The 17,544-nt window shown below is 41.2% G+C and overlaps 1 protein-coding gene across 1 annotated transcript; it reads right to left on the reverse strand.

Moving 5' to 3' along the window:
- Positions 1-2,032: 2,032 nt before the first annotated feature.
- On the reverse strand, positions 2,033-17,080 carry LOC141092617 (uncharacterized). The gene is made up of 3 exons (XM_073578949.1): positions 16,969-17,080; positions 12,857-13,421; positions 2,033-7,027 (listed from the first exon to the last, which is right to left on the reverse strand). The coding sequence occupies exons 2-3, from the start codon at positions 13,413-13,415 to the stop codon at positions 6,138-6,140; spliced, it is 1,449 nt and encodes a 482-aa protein (XP_073435050.1). The 5' UTR covers positions 13,416-13,421; positions 16,969-17,080; the 3' UTR covers positions 2,033-6,137.
- Positions 17,081-17,544: the final 464 nt, after the last annotated feature.

Genomic DNA, 17,544 nt, shown 5'->3' on the forward strand with positions numbered 1-17,544 from the left:
CTTGGTCACTAAGCTTGTCAAAATAGATGTTTAGTTCTAGCTTTCCGAATCAAGATATTGTGCTACATCATGGCATCTGTGTCATGTTAGAAAATGCTACATCTGTAACAGTTTTGTCTATTGTGTCAATAATGGTAGTTCCCTTTGCACCACTTCACAGGCTCTGTGTTTCTTTGGGGCAACTTCCCACCTAGCTACCAGCAAATTCAGAGCCAAATCTTTTCCATGGCACCAGAGAGATGATTCTATTCCTTTCTTCATCTAAAATGTACCATAAAAGCAATGTTTCGTCTAACAAGCGGACTTTTTCAAGCATAAGCAATGCTTTATCTGACAATTTGTTTATGCTTGAAAAAAGTCGCTTGATGACCGAAACGTCGCTATTATGATATAAAGGAAAGAATCATCTCTCTGGTGCCTTGCAAACTATTTGGGTCAGTTTCATCTACTGTGTTCCTTTAACAAAATCTGTGCCCCAATAATAGCGCTGTCCAGTTACCAGGGCCAATTACTGCTCTTCATCACCTCCCACTCTCAATTATTATGGAGTTGAGTGCATCTCAAGTGCATTCAATTCTTTTAATAAAAAAAGACAAAACATTATATTCACACTCTTTTTACCAGCTGCCATGTTTATGTGATAAATCAGAATTTACTAATGCAAGATATTAAAAGCCAGGTGCAAAAGTTACCAAAAAAGGAACAGAAATATTTGCTACTTGGTTCATTAATGAGCACTATCTCTCAGATTTTTCTAATATGATTTATGAGCTCAAAATATTTTTATAGCATTTATTGTATACATGACATTGACTTTATCAGATGAAAAGAAACCCACGCATAGAGGATCATCGGCATCAAAAGCAATATCACTAAAAGATCAAAATATCACTTTGTGGTATCTCAGTACCCGTTCTACTGCTGCTGAATGAGGCAGTTGTCGTGTGGCAGTAGATTTGTTCCATTGTGCCAGAATTAGCTTGTGCACTGAGAGTTAGAAAATGTAATACATTGCATTGTATATCGACGACTCATAAAAGTGCTTTGCTGCCATCTACTGGCCAATGTGTATATGAAAGCTAAGTGATTACTCTCTTCACAACAAGCTGCCATAGAAATGTATGGGAGGAACCTCCCAGCTCAGGGCTCACACAGACTTCCTGAGGTAACTTCCAGCTCAGGACTCTCACACTTCCTGAGGTAACTTTCAGTTCTCGGCAGTTCAAGCTGCCTGAGGGAGCAAGCACTACTGCTCCCAGCATAATTTTACATGCGAGTCCATGCTGAAGGGACATCTTTCTCCACATAATCTCCTCCACAAAGTAGTGAAGTCTTCTGGTCAGGAGAGATAAGCTGCACATGTGCTCTCCTGCATGCTGGTTATCTTGTTTGCTTCTAGCAGGACCAGATCCACATGGCTGCCACGCCACCGACTTTGTTTAACCTACCCCCTGTGATACTTCTTTGGAAAAGATTATTTTTTACATTCGGATACTACAAACCTCATATAGACCTTAGAGATTACTATAAGAATTTATTACAGCGTATGAGTACAGGTTAGAGTATGATGTCAGTGACAAGGAGAAAGCTTTGTACTGCCATGTTCAGCCAAGAATTGCTTACAGTGGACAAATAACATCTTCAAATACATTAATATTATAAGTAATTGTACTGATATAAACATTACAGTAAAGAGAATAGCAAAGGTCATTATTGATTGATTAAGGAAACTTTTAATATAAAATCCTACCTAGTCTAATATATTAGAACAAATCATCAACTGATCAGGAGCGGGTCAGGGATTTTTAGGAATGATTAGCGAGCATGATCGGATATGGTGTTATCAGAGCATGATCGAGTGCTAATACAGTATCTTCAGCATTCTCGAATTCTATGTTCGAGTTGCCGTGGCTGCATGTCCCGTGGCTGTTCGACAGCTGCAACACATGCAGGAACTGCCTAACAACCAAGCAATCCTTGAATGTCTTGCAGCTGTCAAATAGCCGCGAAAGATGCAGCCGCAGCTACTCAAACATAGTATTAAAGCAAGCTGAAGATACTCTATTAGCACTCGAGCATGCTCTGAAAACACCATATTCGAGCATGCTCGCTTATCACTATTAATAGTAAGTGTGGATAACCATTTGTCAATACTTATATTAGGTCTTGGAAACTAAGATACACTGAATGGACAAAAGTATTGGGACTCATCTTCTAAAGGCTTATTCTCAAAATCACTATGTTGTCTTACAATAATCTATACATATATTTATTAATTTTGCACCCATGTAACCCATTTTTTAATCTCCCTCATTGTTCACAATTCATCCCTCTAAGGATGGTTCTCTAAGCTCTATTAACCCTACAGTTGCGACTGGAACCATCGTCCTGTAGTTCTAGAGGCCCTGGTCAATCATGTGCAGTACAGTCTCTTTCCCAGCATATCTGAACAGAGCTTGTACCATGAGGAATGATATCATAAAAAGGAGGGATCCTTCTTCATTATAGAGTGGGAGCTCATGCCATAGCAGCAGTGTGCATGTAACTAAGAAACGATGTACTGCAAGATACGGCTCAGTGTATAGGGGCTGAAAGGAGAAATGTACTGCAAGATGGGGTTTCGGATAGAGAGGCTGAAAGGTGGATATATTGCAGGATGGATTGTATACAGGTTCTTGTAAGAGAAATATACTGGAGGATGGCGCTGTGGCTGTAAGGTGTGGTACTGCAGGGTAGGCAAAGAAGGATGATATACTGCAGGGGGGCATGTACAGGACAGGGGAGAAGAAGACAGAAAGCTGTTTTAGCTGCAAAGGGGTGACCAACTCCTTATTAATGCTTATGGATTTAGAATAGGATGTCATAAAAGACCCTAGGGGTAACATGTAGATGTCCTAATGTTGCAAAAAGTGTCTCAAAGGTTTTCCCATGTAGTGTATATGAGCTGTTTGCATGGTTGTTTACATAGAAGAGTTCATTTATCCATCTCCAAAATCCACCCCAGTGTTTGTTTTTCAGTGCTGGACTGGTGCTAGTGTGGGGAAGGTGACTTGATGGACAGACGTGACTGAGGGAAGAGGGGATGGTTTGTGCACAATAGACGGAGATTGGCAATGGCAGAAAGGTGACAGCTGGGGGAGATAGAAAAGGGAGTGCAATACCTAGATTTGACAAGATGGCAGGGGGAGCGTAGTTTAGGATTTGACAGCAGCTTATGGCTATAGAAATCGCTTAGTCATGGGGGCGGGGAGATAGGAACCCAGGAGGGAAATTCCCGAGTAAAAGGGATAAATAGGACTGGTTGGGGTTCCAGAGGCTAGGTTAGTCCCGGGAGGAGCTCAGCAGAGGAAGACTCAGAACAGAAGACTGAGAACGGTGAAGAGCTCGACCAGGGGACTGACAGGAGAAGACAGTCAGGGGGGTGGCCCTGACACGACGTACCGCAGGACAGATGAGGCCCCGGGGGTACCGATTGGACGACGACCTCGGGCAGGTGAAGCGCTGGCGGTAGATTGGTTTAGGACAGCCCCAGCGAAAGATCCGTGAGGGACGTCATCAAGACTAAAGGAAAGGTGAAAGGTACCCGGGCCTGGAAACGGAGAGCTGTAAAGGAACTGTGAGGCATGGCTAAGGTCGTCAGGAGGACGGTCAATAAACCCGGATCTGGTACAACTGAATTCTGCCTCCGTCTCGTCTTTGCATCATCTGGTCATGGTAAGCAGTGGACCACCCCCCAATCTGGCCCCCTACCACATTTTGAATCTAAGGTCCCTGCCCCTAATCTTATACTTACCCTCTGCCATCTGCACCTTCTATAGACGCCACTCCAGTCTCACAGCGCCATCTTGTGATCACGTTTGACTGACAAGAAGTCAGAAGTAACAGTGACAAGTGCTCAATGTAAGTCTATGAGAGCTAGAACAAGGCTCTCCTAGACTTACATTGAAAAATGACCTCCTACTTGCTCCAGCAAAGAATCCGGCAGGTCACAATCTGCTGAACACTGACTGGATCGGCATCAACAGGAGGTGAAGAGTGAAGATGGCGGCAGGTAAGTATAACACCAGGGTAAGGGACCTTAGATTAGAAGTACCACTCCATCACTGCAATATAAAAAAAAGCTGAAGTGGTGCTTTAACTGTAGATAAAAAAAATTCCCAAGTGACCAAATTGGCAATGCAAGCTATTAGCTCATGGATGAGAACGTTTTGACACAAATCACTGTACATTTTGCCAAACATTTTTCTGCAAAACAATTTCACCCTTTGTATTTTTTTTATATAATAATCATGTTGTGAATTTCTATACTGATTTTTCTACTTAATTCCAAACCCAAATTCTTTTCTTGAAGATTTTCAGAGCATAATACACCATGGCCAAATTTCAACTCAAAGTGGTTGTCAACCCATGAGGTAATTTTCAGCAATCTTTGTAGCCTGCCAAAACCTAGCAGTGGGTAATACACACATTGCTAGGATTTTACTATTTTTGCAGGTTCCAGTGGTCTTCACTTGACCACAGGTAAGCAGTTTGCTTAGTTGCAGTCACGTGCCATCTAGAGTCTCAGTTCTTACTCTCAATACAACATTGAGGGAAGAAGCTGAGACTTTCTTAGCATGTGACCTCAGCCATGTAAGTTACCTGAACTCACAAGGTGACAAGGAACTGACAAGCTGAGACTAATGCTGTGAACTTGCAGATAATTTCCTCAGGGGTGAAAAACCCATTTATTAAGTAATTATTCTCTTTGTTAGGTAATTTAAATGTAACTGATCTTAAAGAGGTTTTCTGAGCTGAACATAAATTTCTGCAGTCACAATATTTGATTACAAATTACCAGATCATGACAATGTGCCATATGCACACTGTTAGGATTCTGCTGTGCTATCAACTCGAGTGGCGACAAGCGTGTAATTTGCATACATGCATTCATGTAATGACTATCAAAATGTTCTATTGAGAGAAGTGGATGTGAAGCAAGTCTGCACCTTAGTCAAGCAAGCAAATCACATACTTTTAATCAGCGTTGGACTGGCCCACTAGAGAACCGGAGAATCCTCAGGTGGGCCCTGGCTTCTCCTTCAGGAGAGTTTATGGTGTAAACTTGCAGCTACTATGGGGCTCTTGAGTGGTGGAGAAAGGTGGGCCCTAAGAATTAAATCCTCTGGTGTGTTCAGTGTTCTTCAGCCTGACACTGCTTTTAATCACTTGACGAATAGTGAAGAGCGAATGTGGACGGATAGCGTGTTATCAGAGCATACTCGGGTGTGATCAGAGTATCTTGGGCATGCTCAAATAATATGTTCAAGTCCCTGCAGCTGTATGAGTAGTGGCTGCTAGACAGCTGCAACACATGCTGGGATTGCCTGATTGTTAGGCAATCCCCACATGTGTTGAAGCTATCTAGCAGCAGCAAATCATGCAGCTGCGGGGACTCGAACATATTCTTCAAGCATGCCAAACATGCTCAGATAGCACGATATCCGAGCACGTTCGCTCATCACTATTGACGACTTCTCAAGCTTGAAAGAGAGGGGAATCATGACAGTGTGCACAAATTGACTGCAAAAATTTATGATCAGCTTGGTAAAACCATTTAAAAGACACACATTTTTAGTCTATGCATGAGCATTATATAGTTATCATAGTTATAGCGTTAACATCTTTCCATGTCAATAACTAAGCTATGTAAAATTCTATTGAAATGTACAGTATCAGAAAGGTTTTCCCACTTGGTGTTTTATGTATAAATCCACAGCCTTAATTGTATTACCAGTTTTAATTGCCTAGTCACAGGTTTATATTAGAGTATGCTTATATTTATAAACTTTAATCATATAATTATGTCAGTTTTGCAATTTGAGCATCAATATTTAACATAATTATACTGAAAATTGCATAAATGAATTGGTGCATTGGGCTAGTTTTATGCAATTTCATACTTAGATTCTGGGAAAAGTAACCATGACTTGTGTGATGATGACAGGGTCAAGCTGACCCAGAAGAATTCATAACATGACAGGCTTGGCAATGTTTTTCATTTCTTTACCCTTCAGAAATGCTTAAATGTATTTTATTATTTAATGATTCAAATGTAAAATGCTGAAGCACAACATTCAATCTCTTAAATTATAGCCCTAATCTTCTAGAGAATACAGTATAAATCCTGTGAAAAGCGAGTCAGATTCATCAGAAATCAATTTATTTTGGACACTAGTTAAAACCCGAAGCCAAATCTCATCATCTTCTCTAAGATGAAGCAGAACCGATCCGGAGGTTTGACAAACATTTTGCTCGCATTGCCTGGCTTGTGTCTGTATAACAATCCTACCATTGTGCACCAAGCCAATCTTAAGAGATGAATGTGATAAATTTATATGATATGTGAAAAAGTAGACACCTTCAATCTTGGCTACGAATATACCTGAGTTTACACTATATGGTTTATTTTCATTAATTAAAACCTTATCAAATCTTATTGGCTGTCCAGGTGAAAAAACATTTCTTTGTCCTCGGACACCCACAGAAAATGCAATGTTCTCATGGTCAGACTGAGCGCCTTTCTGTCCTTTATCTCCTTTCCTCCCTGGCATTCCAGCAGGTCCACGGAAGCCTGGTGGCCCCATAGGTCCCAGCATTCCTCGATCGCCTTTTGGCCCAGTAGGGCCTCTAGGTCCTAGAGCGCCTTGTAGTCCAATTTCTCCTGGAACTCCAGGTACTCCATCTATACCATTTAATCCCTTTTCACCAGGATCTCCCTTAGGTCCCTTGTCACCTTTTATGCCATTAATACCAGGTTCACCTTTGGCACCTTGAAATGCTATGGCACCATAATTACCCAAAACTCCCTGTTCTCCTATTTCACCTTTTTCACAAAGAGAGCAACTGGTTCCTGGTTCACCTTTTGGTCCAATGTCCCCTTTGTCACCTTTTATCCCACTTTCTCCTTTGGAACCAGCCAGGCCCTTTTTTCCCTTTACACCTTCCAATCCTTGAGGTCCTCTTTTACCAACTTTCCCAGGTTCACCTAAAGGATGTGAAAATATGTCATTAGTACTGGCATAATTGAAAAAGATTTCTGTGGAGGAGAATATTAACATTAGAAAGTAGTACAATGATTTGTAATCTGTAATGCTCAATTTGCTGCACAACGCCCAGCATGCTCTTATAGTCTGTATATGTCTGAACATGCGGGGAGTTATAGTTTTACAGCATAATTTAATAAACTAAAATGGAAATATAAAATGAAAACTGTATATACTTAGATTACCGGTGTTTTCTAAAACCATGTGTACATATATTTATTGTATCTGATTGCAAGACATTTCTCAATAAACATAGGCCATCTTAAAATAAATTAACTGCACTTGTATTTCATATTTTCAATATTATTATTATTTATTGTTATAGCGCCATTTATTCCATGGCGCTTTACATGTGAGGGGGGTATACATAAAAACAAGTACAATAATCTTAAACAATACAAGTCATAACTGGTACAGGAGGAGAGAGGACCCTGCCCGCGAGGGCTCACAATCTTCAAGGGATGGGTGATAATACAGTAGGCGAGGGTAGAACTGGTCGTGCAGCGGTTTGGTCGATCGGTGGTTACTGCAGGTTATAGGCTTGTCGGAAGAGGTGGGTCTTCAGGCTCTTTTTGAAGGTTTCGATGGTAGGTGAGAGTCTGATATGTTGTGGTAGAGAGTTCCAGAGTAGGGGTGATGCGCGAGAGAAATCTTGTATGCGATTGTGGGAAGAGGAGATAAGAGGGGAGTAGAGAAGGAGATCTTGTGAGGATCGGAGGTTGCGTGCAGGAAAGTACCGGGAGACGAGGTCACAGATGTATGGAGGAGACAAGTTGTGGATGGCTTTGTATGTCATGGTTAGGGTTTTGTAATGGAGTCTCTGGGCAATTGGGAGCCAGTGAAGGGATTGACAGAGGGGAGAAGCTGGGGAATAGCGGGGGGACAGGTGGATTAGCCGGGCAGCAGAGTTTAGAATAGATTGGAGGGGTGCGAGAGTGTTTGAGGGGAGGCCGCAGAGCATGAGGTTGCAGTAGTCAAGGCGAGAGATGATGAGGGCATGGACTAGGGTTTTTGCAGATTCTTGGGTGAGGAATGAACGGATGCGTGAAATATTTTTGAGTTGAAGTCGGCAGGAAGTGGAAAGGGTTTGGATATGTGGTTTGAAGGAGAGATCAGCATCAAGGATTACTCCGAGGCAGCGAGCTTGTGGGACTGGGGAGAGTGGGCAGTCATTTACTGTAATTGATAGGTTCGTAGGGGGGGTCACGTGAGATGGGGGAAAGATGATGAATTCTGTTTTGTCCATGTTGAGTTTCAGATATCTAGTGGAGAAGAAGGATGAAATAGTGGACAGACATTGAGGGATTCTGGTTAGTAGGGAGGTGATATCTGGTCCAGAGATGTAGATCTGTGTGTCATCAGCATAAAGATGATATTGAAAGCCATGAGATTCTATGAGCTGTCCCAGGCCAAAGGTGTAAATAGAGAACAGCAGGGGCCCTAGGACTGAACCTTGTGGGACTCCGACAGATAGGGGGCGAGGTGAGGAGGTGGTGTGTGAGTGGGAGACGCTGAATGTCCGGTCTGTTAGGTATGATGAGATCCAGGAGAGGGCCAAGTCTGTGATGCCGAGGGATAAGAGGGTCTGTAATAATAGGGAATGGTCCACTGTGTCAAAGGCAGCCGACAGGTCCAGGAGGAGGAGGACAGAGTAGTGTCGCTTGCTCTTGGCAGTTAAGAGGTCATTGGTGACCTTAGTAAGGGCAGTTTCAGTGGAGTGGTGTGACCGGAAGCCAGATTGTAAGCGGTCGAAGAGGGAGCAAGAAGAGAGATGGGAGGACAGTTCAAGGTAGACGTGTTGTTCCAGTAGCTTGGAGGCGTATGGGAGAAGTGATATAGGGCGATAGCTAGATGCAGAGGATGGGTCAAGAGAGGGCTTTTTGAGGATAGGTGTGATGGAGGCATGTTTAAAGCTTGAGGGGAAAACACCAGTTGTTAGTGATAGGTTGAAGAGATGGGTTAGGGTTGGGATGAAGACTGTGGTGAGGTTTGGGATGAAGTGGGATGGGATCGGGTCGAGTGCACAGGTGGTGAGATGTGATCTTGAGAGTAGAGTGGAGAGTCGATCTTCTGTAATGGTGGAGAAGTTGGTTTTGAAGGTGGAGGGCTGGGAAGTCGGGAGGAAGGGCTCTGGGGGTTGTTGACCAAAACTGTCCCTGATGTTATCAATTTTCTGCTTGAAAAATGAGGCAAAGTCTTCAGCTGAGATGAGTGGGGAGGGAGGAGGTGCTGGGGGGCGGAGGAGAGAATTGAAGGTGTTGAATAACTGTTTAGGGTTGTGAGACAGGGAGGATATGAGAGATGAGAAGTAGGTTTGTTTAGCTGTGGCGAGTGTGGTCTTGAAAGTAGTGAGGGACTGTTTGAATGCGATGAATATGGTTTTAATGCTATATCTGTAATATGCACGTAATCACTTAAGGAGAACCTTTCACCTGTGTAAGCATGTTAAATTGTCCACATCATGAATTAATGGATTCCACTTCTCCATTACAGAGATATTAGCTTATGAAGTTGAGATTATATTTTATGCTATAGTTTAACTCAGTGTTACCAAAGATTTAACTCTAGGTGCTTGTACTTTTTACCCTGCATGAGAATGACCAATCACAAACAGGCAGAAAAATGCAGAGGAGAAAAGAACACGTCTTCCTTTCCTCATTGAATTTTGCAGCTACTGTGTAGAGATACAACAGAGCTGAGTTATGTATCATTACAAACACTTCCAGATCTTATCTCACAGCAGTCAGTGTGGGAAAGGCCAGAGTTGACAGCACTGTGAGATGAAACCTGGAAGGATTTGTAATGATGCATAACTCTGCAGCTACTGTGTAAAGGTATAGCAGAGCTGAATTATGTATCAGTACAAACATTTCCAGATCTAATCCTACAGTGCTGTCAGCTCTCACCCTCCCCCAAAGCTGACTGCAGAGAAATGAGATATAGAAGTATTTTTAACTATACAAAACTCAACTCTGCTATGTCTTTACATAGTAGCTACAGCGATCAGAGAGGAGAGAAGGGTGTGTTCTTATCTCCCCTGCATGACATTACCTGTTTATGATAGATCAGCCCCCTACAGGGGAAGAAGTATACAATTGACAAAACTATGGAAACACTCAGTTGAATTATAGCATAAATTAAAACCTAAACATTTCAAGCTAATATTTCTTAAACAGAAAGGAATAATTAAAAAGTAAAGCTATGTGTACTCTTACATGAGCATATAACATGGACGAGTGCTATCCTATGTTTTACCGGTTAGCTCTCGGACCAATGTTACGGGGCAGTGGCTGATCTGTTATGCTTTTCTCATTCTGATTTTCTCATGAGAAAAAAAATTGCAATACACTGCGAGTAGCTCTAGAAATTGGATGCACACCTATACAATTCTATGGGTCAGTGTGAAAGGACTGCACTCAGAATACATCTGAGTGCAGTCCAACATATGCGGACTCAGACAATGGAGAAATTATTTTCTCCATCTTTTTTGCACCTGTGCTCCGATTCTCGCATGTGTCAGAATTGGATTTCAGTAAGTTGACACTCTACTCACACTCTGATAGAGTTTAGCATAATCAAGCTGATTCTCTCTGAGTCCATTGTCTGCATTCCTCACTGTTGATATACGTTATAATAAATTCATTTTTCCCTAAATATTTTAAAATTAATAATATATAAAAATATATGTTTTATTGTTCAGTTATATACCACTAGAGTTGGGAGAAATGATTTGCAGGACTCCGGTCCACAGGATCACAGTGATGCTAAACTTGTATTTTTTATGGGCTTTTTTATGTTTTAGTTATTAAAAAATTCAGAATTTGTAGAAAAAAAAATAGGTTTGCTTTGCAATATTCTGTGACCTGTAACTTTTTTTTATTTTACCTTCAATGGAGCTGTGTGAGAGCTGCTTTTTCCATCATGAGCTGAAGTTTTTATTGTTATTACTCCCCAATAGTGTGCCCCCAGGTAATTCAGTGTGACCTAATGTACGAGTAGCGAAGCCAAACTGGATAGCCATATCGATGCAGATTCTCCAGTCACTTACATGTGTCCACCTCTTTCCGCATGTCCTTCTAAGGAAAGTATACTTTATCCTACTTCAGTTGGAGGCATATGAGAGGAGAAGGTCACATCAGGTGGACATAGTGTAGTTAGACCCACACAACCTGGAGAGCAATATCACCTGGGAATTGACTTAGTCTGCACTTTTATCATTGTCATCCAACCATGTCAAGGTGTACTTTTTAATATGAATGATCCATAGTCAACTAAATGTCCTACCTCAACATGTGCCAAACCAGTCTCAACTGAATGGGACGTGAAAAGGATAACAGGTAAGGTTGCCGAGCCCTTTTGGCGGTCACAACCCCTGATAATTAAGGGTACCGTTAGGGTACCGTTACACCTAGCGATTCACCAGCAATCCCGACCAGCGATATGACGCGGTCAGGATCGCTGGTGAATCGCTGGGTGGTCACTAGTGAGCTGCCACACAGGCAGATCTCACCAGTGACATAGCAGGGGACGGGGATCGCTACTTACCTGTCAGACGCGGCAATCCTGCGTCCTCCCGCCCGGCTCCATGCGTCGCTCATCATCACAGCAGGAAGCGCCGCAGGAAGTGGACGACGAGAAATGATCCAGCAGCTTCTCGCGCGATCAGCGATAACCAGCGGGGGAGCCGGTCGGAGGTAAGTATCACATGCAGCGATATCGCTAGCAATATCGCTGCAACGTCACAAAATCGGTGACTTTACAGCGATATTGCAAGCGATATCGCAGTGTGTAACGGGGGCTTTACACTTAACGATGCACCAGCGATCCCGACAACGATATGGATCGCTGGTGCATCGCTAAGTGGTCGCTAGTGAGCTGCCACACAGGCAGATCTCACCAGCGACATAGCAGGGGTCGGGGGTCGCTACTTACCTGTCAGATGAGGCGATCCTGACGTCCTCCCGCCCACGTCCACGCGTCTCTCGTCAGCGCCACAGGAAGCCCAGCAGGAATCGGCCAACGAGAAATGGCCCAGGCCATTCTCGCACGATCAGCGATCATCGCGGGGGAGCCGGTCGGCGGTAAGTGTCACATGTAGCGATATCGCTAGCAATATCGCTGCTACGTCAAAAAATCAGTGACGTTACAGCGATATCGCTATGTGCAACGGGCCCTTAATACAAAAAAAGAAAAAATAGGGCCTTCACAACTTTGCCATTAAATTAAGATGGTGGATAAGGGTGCTGAGCCTTTGAAAGGGCAACACATCCCTAAAAGAGAACCAAAATTCGAAGTATTTTAAGGACAATTAATATTATTTGAACAATAGTCCTTCTGGGTTTTTGTGGATGTAGCAGTCCTATATGTAATTTAACTCCTTCAATCTGCAGCATTGAATCAACATCTTACCTTTACCAGTTATAATAGTATAGGATTAGCCAATAACTTATTAAAATCCATAGATAACTCAAGGAGTTGCACGAAATAACAATCTCAGCTTTCCTACATTTGTGAAACTAAATTCTCCGACAACAGTATTGTACAGCCAATGCTTTATCTAAAAAAAAAGCCATACGGCTCAGTTTAGGATTTCTAACTTTAATGTCTGTAATGTAAATACACCAACACTAGCCCTTTAATCCATTTTCTAGATGTCCCTCTGACATATAACCTACAGAAAATTCCCATGTGATCAAATGACTGTAACATACTACTTATCTCTCATAGACTATTGAGGCATGATACATGATGCCATTAACAGGTAACATTACCTGGATCCCCTGTGTCACCTTTATCTCCCTTTTGTCCTGCAGGTCCGGGGATATTACAGAAACACTGTTTTCCTTCCGTACCGTTTTCCATTGGTATATCCAAGACAGAATCTAGCTGTTCATCAAATGGATAGGCTTTGTTAGTGTCTAGTAATGGGATTAAGGTGCCATTGTCCCCAGTCTCTTTGGAAGAGCTACCTACTGCAGGAACAGTGCTGGCCATGTTGAATACATCCAAAGTAATTGGTTGCTTGGGGTCAATACTCGTAGATAGTTCTGGAAGTCTAGTATTGTCCTCCCCTCCATCTGTCACGTTGCTTAAAGCAGGGGTCACAGTTGATGTTACAGCACCCTGGGAATTTTGAGTCCCTCCACCTGTTACTGGATCAGTTTCAACATTTTCGAGGTCTAGATCAAGCGGAACAGTAAATGTCTGTTTGGGCTCTTCAACTTCAGTACCATTCAGGAATTCCATTGTAAAGATTGGTTTAGATGTGAGGCTCAATATGGCAAAGGTTCGGGGAGTGCATAGTAATACTTGTAGTGCTACAAACAGCATCGTATCCTCAGGAAGAGATAAAGAAGATTAATTGCAACAGACATTTTCATTCTTGTATGATTACATGTTTAATAGATGCAAAATGCTCATCACAAATTTTTTAGAATACAATTCTATAATTCACTCAACAGTAAATAATTTTATTAAAAGAAAGCAGATTAAGATATTTTACATAGTAGATAATGATGTTGTATTTGGTTACTTACTTAGATATTTAAATACTGTACTTTTTTTTTTCTTACAATTAAGTTTTTTACCTTTTTAGTGTATTTTTAGTTGGGTTTGAAGATCTAGGAAATGTATAGATATAATATTATGGAAGGATCCTATTACATACCAAGACATTCAGCCAGCAAAGCATATTGTACTGGGCAGGTTAAGGAACCTGTCGGGATGATTTTACTAATAAAGTTAGTGGTATCGCGGTATAAGTGGTAGAAGAATACTAAAAAGAGACCTTTCTTTTAGTAATCGAGGGTGTCAGCATTGTGAAATCAAGCCTAAGAATTAGCCTGGAAGTACAATGATCGGCCTCCTATGTAATTCTAGGCTAATTTTCATGTGGCTTCAAAGATTTCTCAGCACTACCACATTGGATTACTAAAAGACAGGTATAATTTATATTGTTATTCTATGATCTGAACCATTTATAGCAAAATTGTCCTGGCGGCTTCCTGGCTATAAGGCTCGGAATATCATCCTGATACGTTCTCTTTAAGGAAATTAGGTTAAGATAAACAATTTTTAAACATCCGGATCAGTGACTTCAGATCTAATAGAGGGATTCCCATATTCAAGTTAACCAATATAGGTGCAAATAAGGTTTTTAACTCTGGAGTAAACGGCATGTTTGTACATAGACAGCCCTTTTTTCTAGAAATTTGTAATATAATTTAGCCAAGTATATGATACAGGTTATGAGGATGACCCCTACTTGTCAAGATTTCTATGTTGGTAAATTACATGGACAGAGTTGTAACTTGTTTGTTTCTTAAGTATTAATATGTCTACAATCCAAAATTCAATATAATATTGGTAGCACATCCCTTGACAGGCTGCAGTACACACCACAACCACCGGCTGGCCATAAATAGCATAAACATCTCTTGACAATAATCTCTCAAATAATGCAAAATCATTTTTGTTTCATAGCTGTTAATCTCAAACTATATATCTTGGGATATGTGAAGCTAAGAGAAAAGGTAAGGAGGAAACAATCGGTAAATGGTAGGCCCAGGGGTTCAAAGGTTAGCACTGTGGCTTTCAAAGGCTGTAGTCTTGGTTTCAAATGCCATCAATGACAAAAAAAGCTGCAAAGAGCTTGTATGTTCTTCCCATGTTTGCGTGGGTTTCCGTTCTCAATCTAAAGACTTACTGATAGGGAATTTAGATTGTGAGCTCCAATGGGGACAGTGATGACAATGTCTATAAAGTGCTGTGGAAATGTAGACATTTTTGCAAATTTATTAAAAAAAAAAAACTGAAATATTACATGGTGATAAGTATTCAGACCCTTTGCTCAGACACATATTTAAGTCACATGCTGTCCATTTCCTTGTGATCCTACTTGAGATGGTTCTACTCCTTCATTGGAGTCCAGCTGTGTTAAATTAAACTGATAGGACTTGATTTGTAAAGGCACACACCTGTCTATATAAGACCTCACAGCTCACAGTGCATGTCAGACCAAATGAGAGTCATGAGGTCAAAGGAACTGGCCAAGGAGCTCAAAGACAGAATTGTGGCAAGGCAGAGATTTGGCCAAGGTTACAAAATAATTTCTGCAGTACTCAAGGTTTCTAAGAGCACAGTGGCCTCCATAATCCTTAAATGGAAGAAGCTTCGGACCATCAGAAGTCATCCTAGACCTGGCCGTGAAGCCAAACTGAGCAATCTTGGGAGAAGAGCCTTGGTGAGAAAGGTAAAGAAGAACCCCAAGATCACTGTGGCTGAGTTCCAGAGATGCAGTAGGGAGATGGGAGAAAGTTCCTCAAAGTCAACATCACTTCAACCCTTCATGAGTCGGGCCTTTATGGCAGAGTGGCCTGATGGAAGCTTCTCCTCAGTGCAAGACATTTGAAAGCCCGCACAGAATTTGCTAAAAAACACACGAAGGACTCCCAGACTATGATAAATATGATTCTCTGGTCTGATGACTCGAAAATAGAAGTTTTTGGTGATAATTCTAAGCGATATGTGTGCAGAAAACCAGGCACTGCTCATCACCTGCCCAATACAATCCCAACAGTGAAACATGGTGGTGGCAGCATCATGCTATGGGGGTTTTTTTTCAGCTGCAGGGACAGGACAATTTGTGACAATTGAAGGTAACATAAATGCAGCCAAGTACAGAGATATCCTGGATGAAAACTACTTCCAGAGTGCTCTGGACCTCAGACTTGGTGGAAGGTTCAACTTCCAACAAGACAATGATCCTAACCACACAGCTAAACTAACAAAGATGTTGCTTCAGAACAACTCTGTGACCATTCTTGACTGGCCCAGCCAGAGCCCTGACCTAAACCCAAATGAGCATCTCTGGAGAGACCTGAAAATGGCTGTCCACCAACGTTCACCATCCAACCTGATGGAACTGGAGAGGATCTGCAAAGAAGAATGGCAGAGGATCCGCAAATCAAGGTGTGAAAATTTTGTTGCATTCTTCCCAAGAAGACTCATGGCTGTACTAGCTCTAAAGGAGGCTTCTACTCAATACTGAGCAAAGGGTCTGATTACTTATGACCATGTGATACTTCAGTTTTTCTTTTTCATTAAATTTGCAAAAAATTCTACATTTCAGTCTTTTTCAGTCAAGATGGGATGCAGAGTGTATATTAATGAGAAAAAATGAATTTTTTTGAATTTACCAAATGGCTGCAAAGAGAAAAGACTGAAAAATTTTAAGGGGTCTGAATACTTTCTATACCCACTGTACGTTTATTGAACTATGCCTTTAAAGAAAGCCCATGCACTGTAAATAGAATACCATTCTAAAGGCATAGTAAGCAATATGGCATAAAATACCGGTGACAAGTCTGGTGATGAATTAAAGAAAAATATTGTAACTGAATGCAAAATTAATGCAGAAAACAATCAATATCATAAACTTTCGTTCCACCTAGCTTGACAATTCCTGAGAACCTACTGATTTATCATAAAGCTGAGGAATCACATATTTTATCATTTGATATAATTTCCAGCAGCAGACATTGTGGCTCCCATTGATAAAAGTCATTCTGGACAAGAGACAGAATAAACTGACCACAGCAGAAAAGAATGATCCAAAAGTCTGATGTGATCAGCAACATGCCCAAAATCCTTCCGACAAAATACAGATGAGGACTTAGAGGAGACAAAGAAATGCATATAAAATGCTGGAAATTCACAGCTCAGGAAATCAAATGAAATACATAACAGACTAGACAAAAAATAAGAAAGGTAATTTTGTAAAAAATATTCTTCTATATATTTCTTAGAATTATGTTTTCTATTGAAATGTTCCGAGCTATTTGCTAGCAATATTCAGCCCCCATGCAAATATCATTTTCCTTACCTGTAAGAAAGTAAGAAATTGTTTGACCTTCTAAGCGACACTCTTGTTAGTAGAATTGCACATTGGATTGAGTGGCATTAAATAATGGATGATGAACAAAGGCCATTTGTTGTCAGCGGTGAAACAGTGCCCCTTTACCTGCCTCATATAAATAAGAATAATCATAATACTTAACAGGATTCTGATGTAGGGACCTCGAGGTCCTAATGTAACCCATCTACTGTTCCTTCATCTGTAATTACAATTGTTATTACGGAACTATTAATACTCTTCCATTAGTAGAGAAATGCTCTCTGTTACACTGAAAGGAAAGTGTGTAATTTTCCAGGAACTTGTACAAGTGATCTGCAAGCTATCAATTATAGAACCCTATTAAATGACTGTATACTTGCTGACATTTTGTATTCTGAATGCTGTACATTTAAAATACAATTGTTTTTTGGGATTAAAAAAATATATATTTGTCCATTTACAGATACGTGCAAGGTTACCGTATGTAGCGTTTGCAGATATTAACAAAAGCCATTTTTACATTTTTGGGGTGGGTTACAATGTGACATATAAGCATTAACTTCT

Source organism: Dendrobates tinctorius, unplaced genomic scaffold, assembly GCF_039654945.1.
Source record: "Dendrobates tinctorius isolate UK_male_01 unplaced genomic scaffold, ASM3965494v1 ptg000060l, whole genome shotgun sequence".
Classification (NCBI taxonomy): Eukaryota; Metazoa; Chordata; class Amphibia; order Anura; family Dendrobatidae; genus Dendrobates; species Dendrobates tinctorius.